The 19,632-nt window shown below is 36.6% G+C and overlaps 1 protein-coding gene across 7 annotated transcripts in view; it reads left to right on the plus strand.

Moving 5' to 3' along the window:
- SOX5 (SRY-box transcription factor 5) overlaps positions 1 to 19,632 on the plus strand; it is an 898,547-nt gene that overhangs the window by 778,895 nt on the left and 100,020 nt on the right. For all 7 annotated transcript variants that reach the window (XM_016197392.2, XM_087814757.1, XM_016197390.2 and 4 more), the window contains one exon: positions 17,501 to 17,586. In XM_016197392.2, coding sequence (XP_016052878.1) covers positions 17,501 to 17,586 — 86 coding nt within the window. The remainder of the gene's footprint in view (positions 1 to 17,500; positions 17,587 to 19,632) is intronic.

The raw sequence follows: 19,632 nt of genomic DNA on the forward strand, positions 1-19,632 counted from the left end.
TTTATACATTCAAATGTTTTGTTTGTTTGATTTAATTAACCCAACCTCAGATAGGCAACTAGAAATTGAGAGCATGGATTTGGAATTAAGTTTTGCCTCTTTCTCCTACTCGGATTATTCTTGTGCAAGTTACTGAGCTTCAGCTCCCTCACCTGCAAAATGGACGAATGACATCCATTTTACTAAATCATTAGAGATTAAATAGGAAACATAGGAAACAGTGCCTACCATTGTGTCTCTTATTAAGTTATTTATAAATGATAAATACTGAGCATAATGCTGGGAAAACACAGATCCTGTTTCAAAAAGAAAAAAAATTCTAAAACCCACCCAGCAATTAATTGTATTTTATATCCTATCTAGGATCAAATTCATTCTGCCACACCTGAATGAAGCTTCCTGTAACTAGGAGAACATAATTATTTAGAGAAAAGTATTTCAGTGCTGTTGGAAGCATTTATGTCATGTAGCTGTAACCTTAACCTTAACTATTTTCATTATAACTAAGTTTTAAACTTTTCACTTGTCATTTTCTACTTGTCTATCAGAGCTCACGTTGGAAAAGATCATTTGATTTAAAAAATGTATTTAGTCATTGCTTTGGCCATAGGAAGCTAGAAATGTATTCACATGTTCATTCTGCATTCTAACACATTGATTAATTTGTCAGAAATGTGCTAAATAAAATAGCCATACAAAGTTACTGATTGAAATAGTTAATTGCCTTATGAGATTAGCTTAAATAAATAGAAGTCGATGAGCCAAGCTTAATAAACTTAAAATATGTTGTATTTACTCTTCATCAGTTTTCTGAACAGTATTTCCACTTTCAATAAACAAGGAAACTCTCAGTTAATTAGTTCCTCATACACCACAATAAAATTAATGTTCAGGAGTTAAATACCATAAACTTCCTCAGGCATATTTGCTGATGTGTTCCTGTTTTCGGTTAATGTCACATGTTTCATTGTTTAATGGGGGTATCGTGTGGGGCCTATTATATCTCTCTTGTGCAAAGGGTCCATGTGTCTGGCATTTGAGGGGACTGCATGCTAATTTCTGATAAGTGCAGCAGCTGACATACAGGTCACTGACAGTCAGTGCTTCAGCAATCACCAAGCCACACGCTAAAACCACCGACACAGTGCACCTTTATCAGACTGACCGCATAGGATGCGTATGTTGTCAGGGTCACATGCTGCAGTTCTGGGTAAGAAAGCAGAGAGCTCAGGCTTCTGTGTGTGTGAGAATCACTGTGGCCAGCTCTTCCCTTCATCACCCCCCCACCAAACATCTTATAAACCAAAGACTTTGGGTGAACCGGACTTAGTTGTAAATGTTCACATTTATATATATATATCTTTCTTTTTTATTTATTTTATTTTTTCAATTACAGTTTATATTCAATATTATTTTGTACTAGTTTCAGGTGTACAGCGTAGTGGTTATACAATCATTTACTTTACAAAGTGTTCCCCTGTTATTTTCAGTACCCACCTGGCCCCATACATAGTTATTATTATATTAATGACTAGATTTCCTATGCTGTGCTTTGCATCCCTGTGACTGTTTTGTAGCTACCAACCTGTACTTTTCAATTCCTTCACTTTTTTCACCCCGCCCCCTAACCCCCCTCTCCTCTGGCAACCATCAGTCTATTCTCTATATAGATATTTATATTTTTCAAGAATTACTTTGATACTTGAACAGCCAATCATTTAAATTCCCATCTGAAGGAACTTAGACTGATGGCTTAAGAATATGAAATGATTAAAAAGTAAAAAGAACTGAGTGCAAAAATGTATATAACATTGCAGAATTATATGGTGACAGCCACCCACCAGTTCTCATAGGAGAAAACTTTCCAGGTCAATAAAATATGTGTGTGTGTTTTGCTAAAATAGAGTTTATAATAATTTTACAAGTTTCATCATTGAGAAAAGGAAGATAAATGTATATGTCTTTATTGTGACAAAGTATCATAACAGGGTATAAAAATAAAAGCTTATATTGCCCCTTATTATTTATAAAACATAAACACATGATTAACTTAAGCATATAACTCTGCGAGGTGAAAACTGAGCTATGTTCGTAACCATTATTTGATCTAGCCACCCCCAAACACACACACATACACAGACACCGCCACCACAGAGAGCACACGCACAGCAAACAAAAAGTAAAAGCCTTTTCTTTAATAAATTCATCAAATTTTACTAAACTATAACTAGATTGGCCTTTTAACCCACATCATCTGACTTTTCAGTTAGGAGCATGAGGATGCCGTTCGGTTCAATGCTCGCCCATCCAGCTCAGTTTTGCTTCTTGGCCTGACCCTCACTGTTCCTGGCGGGACTGTGTCAGATGGAGAGAGCGCCTCGCTAAGGACGCTGCGAGCTCTCAGGCGGGGCCCCAGACCTGGTATTTGCCCGAGTCCAGCCTAATCCTCCGAATTCTGAGTTCATATTTTTGTTGCCACAGCAAACATGAAATCTCATTTCAGCAGTGGACTCCCTCTAACTAAGGTCGTCAAACTGAAGTGTAAGCCCAGAGGAGCAATATATGATTTTATCTGAATCAGCGTAACTATTAATGATAACTGGACAACCCTAGTCTCCAGCAAACGTGCTCTCTTGCTGTAGAAAACTCCATTCAGGGGCAAACTGCAGTTAGAAGGTTGAGAGGAAAAGTAGGGCGGTGGAAAAAAATATTCAACAGCCAGGCCACGATAGCATTTTGCTTCTAACTCTGCAATAGATACCTGTCCACGAGGACTGAACGAGTCACGCTCTTGGATATCACGCGGAATCACATACTGTGTTAAGTTTATTTTACGTGCTGTCAAAGGCCAGACTAATACCAGGCTAAACATGAGACGAGACTGCTTCTCACTCCCGTGACAGCTCAGGCATTCATTGCTCAGATGGTAGCTCTGTGATATCCCGTCCCAGGCTTGTTCTCTTGTCTGAAACCTATTTATACAGTCAGCTCGTAATGACCCTTCCCATGTTTTCTAATATATTAGAAGTAGCATTTGCTGACTGCAGAAACCTCAAATAATGGGATAGAAACCAGAAACTAAAGTTATCTGCCTATACTCGCATACTCCTATAATGCCACTCCCCAGAGGTAATTACAGCTGACAATTTGGCAGAACTAGATATAGATGTAAATATGTGTGTATTTTTCCAGAACTAGATATAGATATAAATTTGTAAGTATTTATATATAAATATGCCTATCCCTCTTTATATTTAGATATAGATATGTAATAGGTAGGATGTTAGCATATCTGTATATTGTAATATGTATCTTATGATATATATATTATAGATAATGATATTTACTACATAATATATAATGTATTTGAGGGTAAATATAGTATATTTTACTTATGAATATAAAATATATATTATGGCCATCTTTCTTTCTTTATACTTTTAGACCTAGATACTATATCATATTTTATTAAGCTAGATGTTCTGTATTTTATTTGTGTTTCTTACTAATGTATACTTAGGTTTGGCTACAATGTTGACAGTTTTAACAATGTTACAATAAACATTTTTGCCGGCATATATTTTCCCCAGTATATGGCATTTTAATTTTATTCTTTTATTCGTTTTTGAACATTTCTCACCTGAGAGATTGCCTCCAAATTCTAATGCTGAGATGGTTCATGCAGGCCTTAAAACTTTCAAAACTGACTCCTCTGAGTTAAGTGATGAATAAGTGTCAGGGAGATGTAACCTGAAACTATTAATTGTCAGAAAAAAATTCAACAAGGCATCAGAAGACCTTGGTAGTCACAATCCCATTTCATATTATTTTATGTCCTTGGGCAAGTCATTTTTCTCGTTGTGCCTTAGCTTTTTAACCTTGAACATAGCTACACACAGTAGTGATGTCTGCCCAACTCACTTCACAGACTATAAAAATTCTAAAGATGTTAAATTATTGTATAATATATCACTATTAGTTATTAAATGTACAAACCCATTTTAAAAATTTAGAATGTGACACAGTGAAAAGGATTTCAGAAATTTATTTTAGGTCACTTATATTTCTAACCATTCAAGACATTTGCATTATTTGTTTTTCATTTTGTAGGGGGAGGGGGACTTCCATAGCATTTGTTAATTTCCAGAGGTCTAAAATTCACCATTCTAGTAGAAAGCTCTAAGCTGGGAGTCATCCCAAATTTATATCCCAGAGGCTTATTGTTACAGTGGTTTAGGAAGCTTCCTGTTCTCAAACTGCAGACCACAGACTGGCTACACTCCAGAAGGAAGGGTGTCCATCAAAATTCCCGGAGAGACAGAAAAGTGGAAAGGCTATAAAGTGTCAAAAATGAAACGCTTGCTAAACCTTAATGCTAAAAGTGGAAAGTAAAAGAGAAATAGCATTCGATTTGGTGTTAACTGGCTCATACGAATGCCCCTCTTCCAAATCCCTTCTTTCTAATGCCCTGATCATGCTTTTCTCTGTATCGCTTACTTCCTCCTAAGACACAGACACACAGTTTAGACGTAGTAGTCTAATATATAGAGCTGGATATGAAGCAGTTCCTTAATTAATGTTTCTCTTTGAGCAGCTTAAAATGAGTTATTATGTAATAGCTTAGCAGTAATGCTGGAATACAGAAGGAAAAGGAGACTTTTTTTGATTCATTGTCACCTTTTCAGGGATATTCAAATTTCTTAATTAATTGAGGAATTTTCACTGGTACTAGAATTCATTCATTCAATTTATGGGCAAAGTAGTAAAGAAATAATGCTGTTATCTTTTATATGCAGAAATGTCTTCCTATTCGGAGAGGTGTTTCTTAAAGAGTTTATAATCTCTCACTACACTAGCCAACTAGGTAACTAGTAAATTAAGTAGGGTAAAGTTTCCATTTGCTATGCTACATTAAAAGACATAAATACTTTTTTTCTACTTTTAAAAATCTCTTACTGAAAAATGTGAGCCTGTGGCAAATTAGTTAAGAACTAACAATTACCTAAAAATATATTTTAAATAGAAACAGAGGCATGGGTACATGGAACAGTCTGACAGCTGTTGCGGGGGGAGGGGCAGGGGGCAGGGAGCAGAAGGGAACTAGAAAAAAATAAACATAAAAATATCTTTCAAAATAGCTGTATAGTCAAACAAGAGATGAATTATTAATTTTACCTTCTCAAATGAAATTCATGTGAAATATTTATATTGATTACTTATTTTATGTGTTTACTACAAAATATTAGCATTTCTCATAAATTATAAATAGGAAAGTCATATTATACTATTTTAGCAAATCTATAAAGGCATTACAGATTTTCTGCATTTAGAAACCCCTTCATCTTTACTTGTGTATAACATATTAGTTGTTCTGAACTAAAGTTAGATTCCACTTATGATTTAAGGAAATAATAGATTCAACTACCTGAAATGAGGGAAAAAAGAATAGCTGAACTTATTGCTATAAAAAAGCAAAGTTCAGTTTGCTTATATTTCCAAAAGTCTAAAGTGATCTGAAGCAATCACTGTGATGAAGGACTTTGTTTTTATCATTTGTTTATATAAAAACATTTTTTCTAATCAACACTTTGACCATGCTTAGGTGCTTTAGTGCCACCCTAATAGGGGATTCTTGACCATGAACAGAAATCATCTTAAGATTTAGGAAATTCATATTATTTATTTTAATATCCAAAGGGATGTTAAAATCAAAATGTACAACAGAGGTAAATTATGGAATATTATAAAAGAGGTATTTGATGTATAAAACATTTTACAGAAGATACTTTAACTGCTTTCTCCATGTTATTTCCTCATATTCCTAAACTCTAGACCTTTTTCCCCTTCATGTCCTGTGCTATCTTTGTATCATTGGTAGCTGATCTAAAACACCATTATTGTTCAAAATAAATCCTGTACAAAAAACTAATTTGTTCCTTATTGTTATAACTATTTACTTACAGTCTGTTTCTTCTTTTAAAACTTGAGCTTTTGACATGGTAAGAGTTGTGTCCTGTGGTTGATATTTGTTAATTTTTGAATTAGTTATTCCTTCATTTATTCAGTCAACAAACATTTTAGCAGCCTATATTATGTATTTAACAGGACTGTGCATTTTAACAATTCCTATACTAGGAATCCAAAGATGAGTAAGACATCAGCCCTGCCTTTAGGATGCTCCTTGGGAAGAATGGGACATAAACATTGTAATATGACAGACACATGCATAGAATTTAACAGAACTCAGAGGCAAGGCAATGGGTTTAAGCCTTAGAGGGGTGGAAGGTGTCAGGGATGGTTTACTGCAGTCTGGGCCTTTAAGTCAATTCCCAAAGGATGAAAGGCAACTAAACAATTGAAGAAGTTTTACGGGGGAAGGAAGACAGAAACAACATTGCGGGGGAAAAACAAAAACAAAAAACAGTCCAGCAAGATGAAGTCCAGAAAGCAAAGGTTGAAACAAGACCTATAAGCAGTTACATGGACCTATAAGCAGTTTGGTATTGGGAATAAATTATAAGGCAAGAAATGACAAGTGAGTAGTTTAAGGACAGAAGAAGAGACTACTCGGAATTATTCATAGACCTTTCCTGCTGGAGTTACTGAAAAAACACTGAAAGGCTAAAAGCCAGGGTTGAGACCATGCTGGCATTTATTCATTCATCCATTCATCCAGCCATACTTCCACCCATCCACCCATCCTTCCATCCATCCATCCATCCATCCATCCATCCATCCATCCATCCATCCATCCATGTCAAGGCTCACTTCTCGGGTTCAGTTTTATAATTTTCATTCCTTAACACATAGTATACTATAATCAATAAATATTTATTAAACTTTAATTACAACCAATGAATATTTATTGTGTGCTTGTAATGAATATCACTGAACGCTGAAGAGAGTCTTCAGGAGAGGACTGGAGCCTTGGAGACTGATTGGGAGGCTCTTCTAGTATTACAAGAAATGAAAGTCTGGGAGTTATAAAGCAAAGCTTGTGATCGATTGGCCATGGGGGAGTCAAAGGGAGGGAGAAATCAAGGATTTCATCATATTTATTGCCTAGGTAGCCATTTATCACCAAATGAGATAGAAATAGCAGCAGGAGAAGTAGGTTTTGTGAGAAAAGTGATGAGTTAAGTTTTGTACATGTAAAGAATGAGCTTCCTGTGGGGCATCTGGGGGGTGGGGAATTGATTGTCCACAAAACAGTGGGAAAGATCTAAGTTGGAGACACTAATTTGGAATTTATTATTTTGTATATGGTAGTTGTACCATGAGATTGGATAAGGCCATTCAGATAAAGTGAATAGAATGAAAAAAGCTAAGCACTAAAGATGAGACCCCATGGACTACCAATATTTACAGGGTAAGAGTAAGTGAAGGGAGGTAGAACAGCCTATTGCAGAAGTAATAAAGTCAGCGTGAGCAAGGCAAGAGGAGAATCTGAAGAGCATGTTATAAGGAAAGTCAGATAGGTAAAGCAGTAGGGAGTCATTAGCAACATCAGCTGTTGCACAACTATGTCCATTAAAAGTTTGCAATTTGGCCCTAGCTGGTTTGGCTCAGTGGTTAGAGTGTCAGCCTGTGGAGTGAAGGGTCCCAGGTTCGATTCTGGCCCAAGGGCATGTACCTCAGTTGCAGGCTCTATCCCTGGCCCTGGTCGGGGCTTGTGTGGGAGGCAACCAATCCATGTGTCTCTCACCTCTCACATGTCTCTCTCTCCCTTCCACTCTCTCTGAAAAGCAATGGAAAAAATATCCTCTGGTGAGGATTTAAAAAGAAAAAAATTTGCAACTTGGAGGTCATTAGTAAATCTATAAAGCATTTCCAGAAAAGCTTTTGGATTGAAAACTAATGTGTTGGAGGATTTGAGATTATCATTGAAAACTAATTTCTAGCAATTTAGATGAGAGAGATGAAAGTAAGTAAATTGTTTCTTACTAAAAACTAAAGACTGTCTTAGAGGGGTCATAGGATCTAGATATTTGGTTGCTTTTTAGGATAGGAGATAAACGTGCATATGTTTAAGGACATGATATGTATAATTTTTTACCTTTATATTTGAGGACCTCAGTAGACTCTAATCAACCTTATAAATATTTCTTGCTACTGTATGAAATAGGTACAACTGCAGGCTAGTTCATTAAGACATCTCACTCACTCATTCCTCTGATCCTTACTTTTAGGTTCACTCACTCATTCATTCATTCATTCAGTAAATATTTATTGAGTATCTATTGTGCAACAGTCATTGCAGTTCTTGGACTTGTCTCATCTTTTCTGATTCTTATTTTATAGTTAAGAGCAACCCCTCCTCTGATTCTTTCTCCAATGATTTCAGCTCAAATAAAGTTTTCCCTTCTTCAGTAATTACTTTCTTTCTTATTCATTTGACTCTAATCACGTGGCTTGATTCATTTCACTTTCCATATTGGTATGTCTTGTTTTTGTAACTGCAAATATCATGAAGACAAGGACTGTAGCTTTTTGTGTGTGTGTTCTCTACATAGTGCTTGATACATGTTAGGTGAATGGACATTAAATAAACACATATGTTTAATTTGAAAGTTGAAGTATATATTTGCATAATGAGCTAAAAGTAGTCTATGATGATTTCTTACTAAATTAGTAGTGACTATAGTACATGCTGCGAGATCCTGGATATGTATGTATTTTTTAATTTGTAGAATAAAAATAATAATATCCACCTTACTGAGTTGTGATGGTTTGATGAGATTTTTATATACACATGTGTAAATATATTTATATCTATATGGATGTGTATACGTATATTGATATGCACATATGTAAAATGTTTTAACAGAATGCTAAAAGTTAACAAATATTAGTTGCTCACATTTCAAATCAGTGGGAAAATAAGAAATTATTCAAAAATGATTTTGAGCCCTGGCCAGGTGGCTCAGTTGGTACACCAAAAAAGTTTCAGGTTCAATTCCCGGTTCAGGGAACATGCCTAGGTTGCAGGTTTTATCCGCAGTCGGGTACATACAGGAGGCAACTGATCAGTGTCTCTCTCACATCGATGTTTCTCTCTCCCTTCCTTTCTCTCTAAAAAATATACATAAATAAGTGATACTGAGCAATTTAATACCTCTTTGCATAAAAAAATAAGCTGAAACTATGATTTTTTTTTTCATTTTCTCCCCCCGAATCTCATTTTTTCCCATCAAATTGATCATCAAGTCTATCTCCCAAATCTGTTACCTCCCATCGAATTGATCATCAAGCCTATCTCCCAAATCTGTTACCGCCTCTCTTTCCCTTACAATAAGTTTAGGCCATTACCATTTCCCACTAGATTTACTGCAATCACACAGCTATTCGCCTCCATTCTCTCCCTCTTCCAATCAATTCTGTTCCTTGCCACAAAAGTGATTGATCTAAAACAGAAATCAAACTATGTCACTTTCCTGCTTACAATCTTTTAGTGACTTAACTTTGCCTTCCAAATAAAACACAAGATTCTACAAGACACGTGTCCTACCTGCTTTTAGCTGCATAGATTATCGTTTCATTTCTGCATCAGATACACTGGGAGCATTAAAATCACCTGGAAGTAGGGGCGAAGAAAGATTATGGCTATGGTGTTAGCACTGCCCTGTCAATAGCAGGGGCTCCTTCCAAGCAGAATAATCCACCAATGCATCTATTGGCACATGAGATGAAAGAAAGCAACCTTCGTCAAAAGTGCCTTCCATGGTGCCTTTTTAAACTTTATTTTGTCTTAGATTCCTCCAGAGTTCCCTCCACCTGAAAGTCAGAGTGGTAAGAGCAGGGTGTTTTAAGCACCAATCTGAGAAGGCGATTAAAAAGAGCAATCCTAGTTGCACTAAATAGTGGAGGCTTACCGTGTGATTCTCTAGCAGTTAGAAGACATGGCCAGTAGATCCTAAAATGGTCCTGGGAGATCACTTGGAACTGAAAGTAACCATTTAGAATAGACCTTTTAACAAATAATCTTCCTTGACATTCTTTGGCAAATTAAATTCTGTCCTTGAGGAGTCTAGAATACCTCCTGCACTCTTCTGCTTTCCTCCTTGTACCGTTGGGTTGGCTTCCATGCTTGTGCCTCTCACTTGATTCGGAGTTGGTCTAGGGCAGGGATTTTGTGCATTTATGTCTATAGGTTTAATTTGTATATTTCCCAGCACCTAGAGAAGTTGATCTTGTATTTGTCAAGGAAGCAAAACAAAACTAAACCAAAGAAACATGGAAAGCTAATAAAGGAAGGAGTCTCTTTATTTCAATGAAAATAGTGCCAGAAACTGTCCAGAACCTTTATATTAGTTCAGTGGATGAAAGGGGGGGGTTGTGTCTTTGACCCTGGGAGGAACATACTTGCTTTTGACAATCTCCCTCAGCCTCAATGAACTTGTTGGAAAATGTTTTTCTTATTCTGTGCTATATAGCATAGAAATGAATCCTTCATAGTGTTTTTGGAGATAATTATTATCTAAATGTTCGTTAATTTAATACTAATGCAACTAACATGCTTCCTGAGGGGTTATTTAATACTAGCTATGTCATTGGTATCGATATTTATTATAAATATAAACTAGCTAGTATTCTGAAAACAATTAACTGATATGCCTCAGTATATTTTTCAACTCTGAAAAATTTTAGTTTTGAGCTAGAATTTTCCATACTTGGCTTTGAAATAAGAAGTAAATTAATTTTGGAAAGGCTTAGGGAAAAACTGTTCAAATGGTTAAAACCAAGGAAAGAGTAAAAGAAATTACTTTTAACTAGTTGAAAGTCAATCTGAATAACTTGCACATGGTTGAACTTTAAAAGTCAGAATTTTCCATTATCTTATTTTTACAAAATAAGTACCTCATGCGGTATTTACAAAATAAACCTGTTGTAATATTTTTTTGTAGCGTTAACTGGGGGATGCTACAAATAGATGACATTATTTACTTCAGTAAAAGGTTTTCCTCAACAGTTTCTGAATTTTCTTTTGCCATTACGAACTACCCTTGACCTTGATTTAAAGTTTTATAGATTCATATTGTCCACTTTAGAGTATGACACATGCATGTAATATGTTTTTAATTTAATGGAGACTTTAGATATATTGGCCATTTTCACAGTTGTTGATTTGTGTTTACTTAGTAACTTGGGGCAAATTTCAACCAAACTGAATATTCCAGGACTGAAAAATTGGTTATAAGGTAGACACACTTCAAGTTATGTATGTAAAATGGAGCTGTTTGCTACTTGTGGTGCCTTAGACATAAAACTTTGGAAATTAGATGTCCTTTTATGATTACATATTTATATCATGGAAACTATACACTATTACTGATATAAAATAGCTACAGTAGCCTTTTTAATCCCCACTGCCAGTCTTTTATTTTCTCCAATTCACTTACACATCAAATACATTTATATGTGGTTGTATATGACAAACATTGTGCGTTAGTTTGCTAGGGCTGCCGTAGCAAAATATCACAAACTGGGTGGCTTAAACCACAAAATTTATTTTCTCACAGTTCTGGAGGCTAGAAGTCCAAGACCAAGCTGTAGATTTCATTAGAGGCCTCTTTTCTTGAATTACAGATGGCGCGGCCTTTTCCTCTGTCTTCACCTGCCTGTCCTCTGTGTTGTTTGTGTCCTGCTCTCTTCTCATGAAGAAAGCAGTCTATTTGGATTGAAGCCCACACATAGTCCTCATTTTACCTCAATATATTTTAAGGACCCTATCTCCAAATATAGTCCCATTCTGAGATACTGAGGGTGACTTCAACATATAAATTTTGAGGGGGACAAAATTCAGCCCGTAACATGCATATATAACATACACACATATATATTATATATATATATATATATATATATATATATATATATATATATATATACATATAAATAATTATTTAGCTCGTATAAATGTTTCATATATAGCCCGGCCGGGCGTGGCTCAGCGGTTCAGCGTCGACCTAGGATCCAGGCGATCGGGGTTCGATTCCCGGTCAGGGCGCATGCCCGGGTTGCGGGCTGCAGCCGATCAATGACTCTCTCATCATTGATGTTTCTATCTCTCTCTCCCTCTCCTTTCCTCTCCCTGAAGTCAATAAAGATATATTTAAAAAAATAAAAAATAAAAAAAATAAATGTTTCATATATATAATTATTTAGCTTGTATAAGTGTTTCATATATGTAATTTTTTAGCTTATATAAATGTTTCATATATATTATATATATGTGTATTTTATATATATAATATTTGTACACACACACACACATTTACACCCACATACAGTGTGGCATGTGTATAAATATATACACAGTTGACCTGTAGAGAGGGTAGGGGTTATGGACTCATGCAGTCGAAAATTCTTATATAACTCCCACAAAACTTAATTTACCGTGGTATCCACAAGAGATTGGTTTCAAGGCCTCTTGTGGGTACCAAAATGCATGGATGCTCAACTCCACTATAGACAACGGCATAGATCAATGTATACATCAGCCCTTTGCCTCTGCTGGCTCCCAACCATGGGTTGAAAACAGTACAGGTATTTACTGGAAAAAATCCACAAATAAGTGGACCTGCACAGTTTAAACCTGTGTTGTTCAAGGGTCAACTATAGATATATATCCAAGGGAAAGATAATTATATTCATTTTACTAGTGTACATTAATGAAATTAGGAAATGAAAAAAGATAAGATTTTAATATATGCATTTTTTTATATTATGGAATAATCTAGATTTTAACTGAAATGAGCCTCAAATATAATACTCAATTTGTTATTCACTGTTAGACACTAGCAATCTGCAAGTGCTCAAAATACCTATGCAGGTGTTTGCTATCAATCCAAATTTATGAGTAAGTCTTTGTCCCTGGGTTCCAGGATCATGTTTAAGATCTCCTACTACCTAACTTCTTTAATGATACTTGTTAAAACTTTATTGCATATCCATCACCTTTTCATATCCACGGATCCTCAAGTCTGAAGTAGGAAAAGTTTCCCAACTCCCTGCCTTCAATCTTTCCCCTCTGTTCTATCGCCTATCAATTAATCTGGTTTTCTCTCCATTCCTTCAGCACGTCATAGTCAAACTTTGACACATTTCACCTTACCTAAAACATCTCCTGCCAGCCACTTGCAAAATTTTAAAGGCCAAGCTCACTCTTATTTTTACCTTTATTCTCTTAAGAGAAAAGTTTTCCCTTAATCCTATATGCTTACTGATCATCAGGACTGCTCAAATAGACACTTAATTAGAAAAGACAGATGTGTTACTGAGACCAAGTTTTATTTTGTTTTGTTTTTGTCTCTCACAGCACCAAGCAGATTTTTCTTCACATAGTAGATGCTATAAGCGCTTATTAATTGATTAATTCACAAGAGGGAAAGTAAATTAAATAAAATGAATTATCATTGTGAAGAGCACGAAAGCCTTTATACATCTGTTGTAGCTAATTTTAAGATTATATTCATTAAATGAAAAATATAAATGAATTACATTTTAAGTATTTAAATTGTCAATTCTAATAGCTGTACTATAGTATTTGTTATTTTAGGATTGCATAAATATAAATTTAGCATTTAAACATCTAAAATGCCCTTTACTTCATAAAATAGGATGTGTTTTCTAGATTAAATATGAAAAATACCAACTGATAAATAAATTCTTATCATGTAACATCAGTTGTGTTCCCTCACCATCATTGTGAGGGGTTTCCCCCTACTTACTGGATCTTTCTCTTTGACGTACAAGCATGCTGTGATTTTTACAAGTATATCCCTTTTAAATAAAGTTTCTCAATCATACACCTTTCATAAGCTACTGCAGGACATCTCAGTGCAATTGTGAATTTCAGCCCTTCTCAAAAGAATACATATCATATGCAACTCTTGTTAAAATTTTAATTTTAATTCAGAATGTATATGCTTACTGCTTTAACAAGTTACCTTAAAACTTACCAATCCTATTTGTACAGAACTGTAGAAAATGAAAACCTATTTATGGCAACAAAAGGCAGAGCAGTGGTTGCTGGGGGTCTGGGTAGGTGCTGGATTCAGAAGGAGGGATTAGAGAGGGCTGTGAGGAAGCTGTCTTTATTATGGTGATGGTTTCATGGATGTAGACCTGTCAAAATTTATCAGCTTGTACACTTTAATTTTGGGCAAATTATTGTATGTCAGTTATACCTCAATAAAGCTGATTTTTCAAATTAAAAACAAACCAAAAAAAACCAACTTAGTGGCTTAAACCAACGAACATTTATTTGGACACAGCCATGCTGGGTGCCTCTGGCTCAGGATCTTTCCCACAGCTGCAGTCAAGGTGCGGGCCTGGACTGTGGTCATCTTCAGGTGGACTTGGGGAGGAACCTGCTTCCAAGCTTCCTCCTTGGCTGCTGGCAGGCCTCCTGCCTTTGCTTGCTCTTGGCCAAAGACATCAGTCCTTTGCTATGTGAGTCTCTCCACAGGGCAGCTCACAACCTAGCTGCTTGCTCCAAGACAGAGAGAGGGTAGGCATGGGGGAGGGTAAGCAAAACAGAGCCAGAGTTTTTGTGTAACCTAATCTCAAAAGTAGTTCCTCATCATTTTTGTCTTCTGTTCAAAAGGAGGGAGTTACACAAAGAGGCATTACCAGAAAGCGGGAGGCATTGGGGGTTCCTTCTTGGAGACTGCCTGCCACAGAGGATTTGGGGTGGGGTCTGAAATAAGAAACTCCTAGGTGATGCCAATGCTTCTCTTTAGTGCCTTTCTTTCAATAAACAAGGCTCTACACTTTCCATCTCCAGTTTCTTAATTTCAATCGTCTCTATTGATCACACTCACTCCAGTAAGGTTTTCTTACTGTGCACTCCACTGAGATAGCCCTTGTTGCAGTTACCGATTACTTACACATCTCTAAATTCAGCATGTGAAAAACGTTGATCACTCTTTCTGGAAATCTTTCTTGACTTGGCTTCTGGAACACCAAATTTACAGTTTTCCTCAGTTTTTCTGCTAGTTGTCTATCTCCCTGGCTATAAATGTAGGTGTATACCACAAACCAATCAATCCTTGACCTCTTTTTGTAAATTATTAATTCCAAAGTGGTCTCATGAAGGAGTGATTACAGTTTTAAATGCCAGATATGCGTTGACCACTCTCAAATTTATGTCTCCTATGTGGATTTCCCCCCTAAAACCCTGACATGTTTATCAAGTGCCTCAATGAACGCCCCTACTTGGGCATCTAATAGTAATGTCAAACTTAAAATTTTCAAATCTGAACTCTTTATTCCCCCCCTCCCTTACCTTTTCCCCTAATCAGGTCTAGACTTGTAATCTTGCTTCTCATTTATGTTTGAAAAACCAACAACAAATAGTACCTCTGTACAATCAGCTGTTCAAATCAAACCCTGGCAGTCACCCTTGAGTTATCTCTCTCTCTCATTTTAAATCATCAAGTTTAGTCAGTTCTACCTCTTAAATATCACTTGACTTTCTCCACTCTCCATCCCAACATCATCGCCCTGGTGCAAACCATTACTACGTACTATATTACAGAGTTCTGCATCTTTTTATTATCAATTGCAGCTTCCCACCACCAGCCCAAAGGATTTTACACAACCTGTCTTATTTCCATGCACATAGTTTCTTTTATCCTGTAGGGCAAAGTTTAGGATTTTTAAATTGTTGAAAAAGCCATAGAGAACCTGACCCCTGATTCTCTCCCCAGCACCATTTATCTCTACTTCCTCTGAACTTCAGCAATTCAGTGGCTGGGCTGTGATAAAACCTTCCCACTTGACCCTGAGTCTTCATGAAAATTGTTTTCTTTGCTGGAACGCTCCTTCCCTTCTCTGCCTGGCTAGCTTTCACTTAATTGGAGCCTGAGCCTCAACATGCCTTCTTCCTAGAGGCCATCTTCGACCTACCTCTTAGACTGGGTTTGGAGCACCCCCAATGTAGTCTATAGTGTTATATCCTTTCTTACCTTAACAGTCACAATATTTTATACTAATTTGTATCTTTATCTTTTTCTTTTGAATAACCTTTATTGTTTCCTCCCACGAAGCTCTGAGAATTGGGAAGACCAGATCAGCAGAGGTAGATTCAGATTTTGAAGCCTGAAACATATAATTGGGGGGGGGGGGGGCTCTTTAAGAATAAAAATATGAAAAAATATATACACCCATACTTAAGTGAAATTTGAATGTTCAATATAAAAAGAAATTCCAACAAAGTAAAAATTTAAGGAAGCTGACAAATATGAAAACATATGCCCCTGTGAATACACTGCTAGGGGCCCTCCCTAGAACCCCAAAGACGAAACTTCATTAAATTCCCAGTAAATTCACCTGTGCATATTAGTCTTCTTTAAAGCTCTATTTCTAGTCAAGGGCAGTGCTTAACAACAGAGCGAGTACTCAATAAATATTTTTTAATGAATCTATTAACCGAGTTATTGTCAATTATATTTTTCATACCTTTGATGTTCAAAAAGTTTTTCACAACTTAGATTTTTAAAACCTGTTTTATAACTTTAACCTGTTTTAAAACCTGTTTTTCACAACTTAGATTTTTAAAACCTGTTAGAAAATTATTTTTATAGTTATTATTTTTAATCACTTGCTGTGGTTATTCAAATACTAATAACATTCATATCTGTTGGCATGCATTTGGGCTCTATGCAAAAAGTCTGCTGCACCTCTTTGCTAAGTGGAAAAAAAGTTTTCGCATCAAAAAAGATACGTGATAATCTTCCTTATGTGTGTATGTGTATATGTGTGTCTATCTTAGGTCATATATATTAATATGTTAAGATTAATTTTGAATTACTAAGATTTACTTTTTTAGATATTCCCACAAAGAGAATCCCTTCAGGAACAAACGGCCTATTTTCTGTTTTCTTTTAAACATCTTTATAGACATTTGTCTCTGGAATAATAAAGGGACCAATATCTTATGTAACTTAAAAAGTGCATCAATTGCTTTCTCTATTATGAATTTGTCCACGAGACGTTACTGAAGCGCTTACTTGAATCATAGATTCAAAAGATAAGCTATGTGGCTTAAATCTTTAGAGTTTAGGCTGTGAAAACAGAATTAAGCCTGTTGAGTTCCTTTTTATAATAACATTTTCTGCAACATCTTGAGTTCATCGAGTCGGTGCGCTCCTATCAAGATTGTCAGGTGCGCACACGTGTGCGTGTGCATGTGTGAGCTTGTGTGTGTGTGTTACAAAGCGCAGCTCTCTGATCAATGCACACTTTTCCCTCCCATTTTTCTAAAAACATCATGAAAAAAGGATGAGGTTTCCGCCTTAATTGCTTGTGCCTTTATTCGCATTCCTCTCTCCGCCAGAATCGTGAAAAGAGTGTTCGTAAGAGGCTGCACAATAGAGCTTTTCATCAGGCCTGGGAGGCACACAAAAGAGGGCTCGGGGAGGAGGGAATGCGCGAGCTTAATTTGCAGGTGGAGAGCAGATAAAAGGTGCTGACGCCTCGTTACTCTCCTCCTCAGGTGACCCTTACCCTGTCCAGCTGATCCCAACGACCATGGCAGCTGCGGCCGCAGCAACCCCAGGCTTAGGCCCACTCCAACTGCAGGTAAGTGGGGTCCCGGCGCGGGGAGACCAGGGTTAAGGAAACACCGAAAACAGCCATTGTCCTGGGAGAGCAGAATAAAACAGACCGGCGATCCTCGGCTCACACGTTTTTGTTTTCTGAATTTATTTGTGCTGATCCTCAACCAAAAGTTGAGATGTCGCTTCTTTTAATTTCCAGCCCTGTTTTAAGTACTAAAGCTAGCTTATTGTCTTTTTTTTTTTTTATCGCCTGGTATGATTTAACAAAATGAGCTGTAGTTTTGCTTTGATTACCATGTGCCAGAATTTTGTCACAGAATGGTCCTCATCGAGGTTCAAAGAACAAAAAAAACCTACAAAAGGTATTCAAACAGGTATTTATGGATCAAGGCAACTTAACAAAAACTACATTTCAAATCGTTCAAGATACCCAGTATTGTTGAAGCTCTCTGTAGGCCCCTTATTCTCCTGCTAACGCCAGCTCAGTTGGGAAGCAAAGGTAAGTAGACCAAATAAGCAGGTGCCTAAATGAGCAACTGTATCCCGACATCCCAATGAAGACCTTTGAATCCCTGCAGAATGCATATTCTTATATATCCCAGAATGGCAGTGATAACTTGACTAGATGACCAAGTAGTTTTGGAAATTTTGTGTCTGGGGTTGAAAAGAATATCAATAAAATTATAGTAAAGGTATCTTTCCTTAACTATTTAAATCTTTGAATCAGCATCCTGCAGAATCGCCCTTAGTTTCTGTTGTTATGGGCTTTATGGTTACGCAATTAATAGGAACAGATCATCTGGTAATAAGGTTAGTCTCCCCTTTCAAGAAGTGTTATATTTTTCTTTGCCCAGAAGACACAGTAAGCCTGTGAAGCCAGATATTAAACAGTTGTGCTTAATGAAATTAAATCATATTCATGAAAGTGCATTGTCATGATCGATGACGTTAGTCAATAGGGAAAACTGTAGTTTTACACTGTAGCATCAAGACACAGATGCATATCGTCAGCAAAGGGGATTGTGAGAAGTCCTGTTGGGTTTCTGAAAACCCAGGTGAGCCTCACAGGAGGAGCTGAGGCATATTATGTTCCACAGAGGTTAATAACAGTCATTCCTATTTTACCTCTCCCACAAAAATCTGCAGTGTGAGTTTCTCTTTCTTTGAGCTGGAAATACCTTGAGAATTGTTGGGGCCATGGGGACAATAAAAGTAACATGACATTTCTTAAGCTTTGAAATGGCACCTATGAAATATCGACAATACAGAAAACTGGCTGCTATAGGTAAAACTAAAAAGAGTGGTGGAATTAAAGGAAGGGGGAAGACTATCCAGCAATAGGTTTGAATGTGAAAACGTAAGTTTTAGAGATTTGGAGTGTCTGTTTTCAAAGCAAGTTAGATACTCTCTTCTTCTTCACCGTTGGGTTAGTGGTCGATGTGAGGAAGGGGGAGTTGGAGGCATCCTCTGGGTTTCATGGCAGGGTTCTGGTGGAGAGTCTCTGTCAGGCAACCACCCAAACTTCTTTTCCTATAGAGATAGTATTAGAATATTTGACACAAGTTTTTATTTCTGTCCTTATAATATCATATCCCCTTAAAATTTAAAGATATAAATCATTTTTCTTTATAAAAGAAAGCAAGAAAAAAGACACCAAATATGCTCACTCTTGCTTTAAACTATAATTTGGTCTATAAACGGGACAAGGATCCTTTACATAAGTGGCATTTACCCATTAAAATATATAAGTTTTCATTAGGATCTCAGTAAATCAACACTGTGGTATAACAAGAAAATTAACAATCTAAAACTCTGTCAGGTAAGCTGTTAGCTACTGTTAAAACACACACACATTCTTGCTCATGATTAAAAAATGGTATTCAAATGCAAACACCTCCCAAACTTACGTTGCAGCCGATACTCTGGCTTTTTGTGAAGTGGCCCGGCTCCTACCTTTACTGGGGCACCCACACCAACTTACTTCCGACACATCCTCCTACACTATATTCACGGGTACCTGAGCTTGACCTCAGCTTTCGCCAGAGCCGCAGGGAGACCTGTAAACTTC

Source organism: Miniopterus natalensis, chromosome 2 (genome assembly GCF_054644295.1).
Source record: "Miniopterus natalensis isolate mMinNat1 chromosome 2, mMinNat1.hap1, whole genome shotgun sequence".
Classification (NCBI taxonomy): Eukaryota; Metazoa; Chordata; class Mammalia; order Chiroptera; family Miniopteridae; genus Miniopterus; species Miniopterus natalensis.